The 5,470-nt window shown below is 42.1% G+C and overlaps 1 protein-coding gene across 1 annotated transcript; it reads left to right on the top strand.

Annotated features, from left to right (window-relative positions):
* Nucleotides 1–4,159: 4,159 nt before the first annotated feature.
* LOC101001383 (olfactory receptor 1A1) lies at nucleotides 4,160–5,098 on the top strand. Its single transcript, XM_031657217.1, has one exon. It carries the CDS (start codon nucleotides 4,160–4,162, stop codon nucleotides 5,096–5,098), a length of 939 nt encoding a protein of 312 aa, XP_031513077.1.
* Nucleotides 5,099–5,470: the final 372 nt, after the last annotated feature.

Raw genomic sequence — 5,470 nt, 5'->3', positions numbered from 1 at the left:
CACCACCTTTTAAATATTCTTTTTTTGTGCTTCACTAACGTTTATTAATTTTTTAAATCAATTTTGGATCTCTTATTAGAATTATTTCTAGATTCCTTAAAATTTTCTATGTCTGTTTTGTTTTTTTTAATAAATCTCTGTTAAAACTATATTTTCTTGCACTGGAAAAAGGGTCTCTGGGAAAAAATAAAAATGAATTGCATTTTCTAATTTGGTGTTTCTTAAGTACAAGAACAGTATTGATTTTTGAAATATTTGTTTATAACAAACAAACTTGCTGAAATATCTAGAGATTCCCTTGGGTTTTCTCTGTAGACAATACTGTTTTCTGTGAATTCTTATCTTTTTGTTCTTTTCTTTTCAATTCTGATATGGCAAACTTCTTTCTAGTGCTCTTTTCACAAACAGGACTTTTAAGAGTCTCAAATTAGTCTCCCTGCTTTGTATGGTTCTGTCGTCATATCTGTATCAAGAGGCATAAACACCTTATACCCAGCCCTTAAGAACTAGCTAATGTCTGAATGGAGACCCCAAGGGGCCTCCACAGCATCCTCTATGGCTCATGTTTCTTGTTCTGAGTTTTATTCTTGTTTCTCATACTAAGGTATTCCTATTTCATTCTCCTAGGTATGGTTATGTGTTTGGGTTTTTTTGCTTTTACTTTGATATTTTTCTGTAATTTCAATGTATTTTAACAGGAACGGGAACTGTCAACATCAGCTTAGTCTGCCATGATGCCAAGAGCTCCACCTCTGAACTCACATACCCAGACCATGTAAGCTAACCATGCTTTCTGGCTCTCCAGATTTACTGATTGATTTGAAACCTGAGGTATTATGATTCTGTTTGAATAAGGGGGAGGGCATCTCAAGAGAGAAAATCAAACTTCTTCAGGTGCAGAGATGAGAAAGTACATCACAATTATGAAACGGACTCCTTGCTGGGGTAATACCTGAGATTCGTTGCCTCACAGCCAAGGAAATCAAGGACGTGGATACACACAGAGTGAGGTTAAGAGCGGAAGTTTAGGCCGGGCGCGGTAGCTCAAGCCTGTAATCCCAGCACTTTGGGAGGCCGAGACGGGCGGATCACGGGGTTAGGAGATCGAGACCATCCTGGCTAACACAGTGAAACCCCCTCTCTACTAAAAAATACAAAAAACTAGCTGGACGCGGTGGCGGGCGCCTGTGGTCCCAGCTACTCGGGAGGCTGAGGCAGGAGAATGGCGTAAACCCGGGAGGCGGAGCTTGCAGTGAGCCGAGATCACGCCACTGTACTCCAGCCTGGGCGACAGAGCGAGACTCCGTCTCAAAAAAAAAAAAAAAAAAAAAGGGGAAGTTTAATAGGTGAAAGAGGACAGCTCTCTGCTGGAGAGAGGGGTCCTGGAGAAATGGGCTGCCGGATCTGCAGTGAAATGCAGGCGGGGGTTTAGATGCCTGGTGAGGAGGCAGAGTCTGATTTACATGGAGCAGGAAAGATTGGCTGGACCAGGTGTGCCATTTGCATAAGGTGTGAAAAACTGGTTAGGACTAGATGTGCCATTTGCATACAGCACAAATTTCTGGTAGCCCCCACCCTAATCTTTAATTTTGCAGGTAGGTTCTCTGTCTGGCCTGCACCATGTTGCCCATTCCCTTGTTGTACATGTGACAACAAATAAAGGAAGATGGAGCCTCCATGTTGCATATATCTGGCCCCCAGGTAGCCCTTTCCTATTGGCACAGCTGCTAGCCTTCCCCTGTGTAGGCTTCCAGCTTGCTTTTCTTTGTCTGTAGCTCGATTTCTCAGGCTGCTCTTTGTTAGAAAAAAATAATTTATTGGGCTGCTTTTTGTTGAAAGGGAAGCTCTGCCAAAGACTCTTTTACTTTCACTATCTGCCTAAATAATTTCTTTCTACCTCCTGTATCAATTAGAAATGACAATGATGATTAGGCCTCCATCCCTCATACCTAACATATTATTCAAACATGTACTACAACAAGAGATGCTGAGAAGTGAAGATTGAATTAATTATAGATTTAATACATTTTTGAGTCAAGGTCTCTTTAGAAAAATTAGTAGATGCCATATGATATCCTGGACAACTATCACAAGTTGATCACAAAATGTAAAATGGCTTAAACAAAGCAAAGGTTTATTTCTGTCCTACATAACGGTTACAATAAGTGTTTTCGTTTGGGAGAGATTCTCCTGAATGGAGAGTACCAGGGATACAGGTTCATTCCACCATGTGTCTCCATCATCCCATTCAGCCTCCTCTCTATTTGCATCCAATGGGCACAAGGGTAAGAAGGTGTGGAGGAGCCCAGAACTGGGACACATGTGTGGAATGGCTAGAACTCAGTCACAGGAGCACACCTCATGTGTGCAAGGGAGTCTGGGAAATGTAGTCTAATTGCATGTCCAGGAAGAAGAGAACAACAGGGATTTGACTAAGCAGCTGATTGTTGCCGCTGTAATTTAAGTCTTAGGGTACAAGGCGGATCAAAGAGGAGGAAACCTGGAGTCAAGCAGTTGAGTTTGCGTTGCAATACTTCAGATAGAAAACAATGATGGAGCTGAAGCACTGGGACATTTAGTAGAAAGGCTGAGTTATGTAATAATTATTTTCAATGAAGAATCAACAAGATTAAATGTAGTGGTGAGAGATAAACTGAGTCATTAAGCTTGTGAGCATCCCACATATGGGGAGTGCAAGAAATACACCTGGATTTGACTCAAAAAATATTAAGAGAAAACTTAGTGATACATACAATAGAAAATATTCAGCTGGGCGCGGTGGCTCACGCTTGTAATTCCAGCACTTTGGGAGGCGGAGGCAGGCAGATCACCTGAGGTCAGGAGTTCGAGACCAGCCTGGCCAAAGTGATGAAACCCTATCTCTACTAAAAATACAAAAAAAAAAAAAAAAAAACCTAGCCGGGGATAGTGGCACATGCCTGTAATACCAGCCACTCAGGAGGCTGAAGCAGGAGAATCACTTGAACCTGGGGGGCGGAGGTTGCAGTGAGCCGAGATCACACCACTGCACTCTAGCCTGGGCAACAGAGTGAGACTCCATCTCAAAAAAAAAAAAAAAATCCGTAATAATCTATCTGAAGGAGGTAAAAATAAACAAGATATGGTTTTCCTTCCCCTAAAATCTTGCCGTCATCTTAGGTTAGATGTGCAGTGTGTACAGTTTGGTCATGTTGTCAGGATGAGTGAAGTGGAAATACAGAGGGAAAAGTTCACACCTATAGATGTAGACCTGACAGTTTACTATGCAGTGGTTGAAGCAACTAAGGAGTTGCTTGAGTCACCCAAAGAAATAACTAAGAACAGGAAGAGAAGACTGAGAAGAAAGGCATTGTGATTGTATATATTTGAGGGTTTGCCAAAGAGAAAAATACAAACAAACTGTTTTTCCCTTTCTTTCTTTTAAAGGAAATGGTGAAAATTTACTTTGAAAATGAGAAACCTGGGGAGAAAATTCTCCAGACTGTTTTAGTAGGATCTAAATGCAGTAGTCCCTGTGATTTACCATCTTCCAATGCAGTGTAGATACCTGCTACCTCCTGGGTTCTGGGATCCCTCTGAGTTATTTCAACGGAAAAATTCCTAATTTTTGGGCTGGCCCTTCCACCAGCAAACCCTTTGCACTGGAGTATTTCGTCAAAGACTTCAAAATGTTGTCTTTTCCTTATCATGTGTAATAAAATGAGTGTGTGATTTTGGCTTCTCCATTAAGTTGTAAGGTCCATTGAGAACATAGACGATGTCTTGAATAATTAGATGAATAAACTGTATGTGTCACATATTTATGACTTCTCCATGACGTCTAACAAAGTGACTAGACCATGGGACATGACACTTAATTATTTGTTGTATGATTAATTTCTAGGCGTTTAGTGGTGATGCTTGGAACAGGAAGGATGGGCACTTCTGATTCACAGATTGCTCACTTTTTAGACATGACTGCCAAGGGGTGAATGACTATTAGTTCTATTGACCAACAGGGATGTTTCCCCAAAATATTGGATATCTCTATAATTTAATAAACTCAGAGGTATAGACAGCTGCATCACTTAAGTCAAGAGTGATGGAGAAGGATTATCACTACACACAGTAACTATGCTAATATAAAAATATTCCTCTCCCCTTTCATGTTGAAGAAGCCATGAGGGAAAATAACCAGTCCTCTACACTTGAATTCATCCTCCTGGGAGTTACTGGTCAGCAGGAACAGGAAGATTTCTTCTATATCCTCTTCCTGTTCATTTACCCCATCACATTGATTGGAAACCTGCTCATCATCCTAGCCATTTGCTCTGATGTTCGCCTTCACAACCCCATGTATTTTTTCCTTTCCAACCTCTCCTTGGTTGACATCTTCTTCTCATCTGTAACCATCCCTAAGATGCTGGCCAACCACCTCTTGGGCAGCAAATCCATCTCTTTTGAGGGATGCCTAACGCAGATGTATTTCATGATAGCCTTGGGTAACACAGACAGCTATATTTTGGCTGCAATGGCATATGATCGAGCTGTGGCCATCAGCCGCCCACTTCACTACACAACAATTATGAGTCCACGGTCTTGTGTCCTGCTAGTTGTTGGGTCTTGGGTGATTGGGAATGCCAATGGCCTCCCCCACACTCTGCTCGCAGCTAGTCTGTCCTTCTGTGGCAACCAGGAAGTGGCCAACTTCTACTGTGACATTACCCCCTTGCTGAAGTTGTCCTGTTCTGACATCCACTTTAATGTGAAGATGATGTACGTAGGGGTCGGCGTTTTCTCTGTGCCATTGCTATGCATCATTGTCTCCTATGTTCGAGTCTTCTCCACAGTCTTCCAGGTTCCTTCCACCAAGGGCGTGCTCAAGGCCTTTTCCACCTGTGGTTCTCACCTCATGGTTGTCTCTTTGTATTATGGTACAGTCATGGGCATGTACTTCCGCCCTTTGACCAATTATAGCCTAAAAGATGCAGTGATCACTGTAATGTACATGGCAGTGACCCCAATGTTAAATCCTTTCATCTACAGTCTGAGAAATCGGGACATGAAGGCAGCCCTGCGGAAACTCTTCAACAAGAGAATCTCCTCGCAACCAATGTGAGGGCCTACACTGGATAGTGTAGTCATCAATAAGGGTATATTGGAAATCCAGTTCTGACGTCATCCTCCTACAAGAGGCTGTCTCTGATCTTTGCAGCCTGAAATTCCTTTTCTCAGAACTCTTATAACATTTTAATGAGTTAATAATAAGTGATTATTGAAATTACCACTTTCAACTCATTGCTGCTCTTTTTGGCAGAGCGGCAGCACAGGGATACCGGGCATATGTCCTGATGAGTGGAGTCAAGTTGGGAAGATCTGAGCCTCAGCTTTCACATCTACATGTCAGGAATAATAAGTGCCCTACATGGGTCACATGGTGTGTTGATTACACTAACTCATGCTTTCAAGCTTATAAATCACTATTCGTGTG

The sequence above is a fragment of the Papio anubis genome, chromosome 17 (assembly GCF_008728515.1).
Source record: "Papio anubis isolate 15944 chromosome 17, Panubis1.0, whole genome shotgun sequence".
NCBI lineage: Eukaryota > Metazoa > Chordata > Mammalia > Primates > Cercopithecidae > Papio > Papio anubis.
Note: the sequence above shows the minus strand (reverse complement) of the source record. Positions and strands in the feature narration are given on the sequence as shown.

Coding starts and splice junctions, on each gene's coding strand:
- LOC101001383 (XM_031657217.1), top strand. CDS start 4,160: ATGAGGGAAAATAACCAGTCCTCTACACTTGAATTCATCCTCCTGGGA.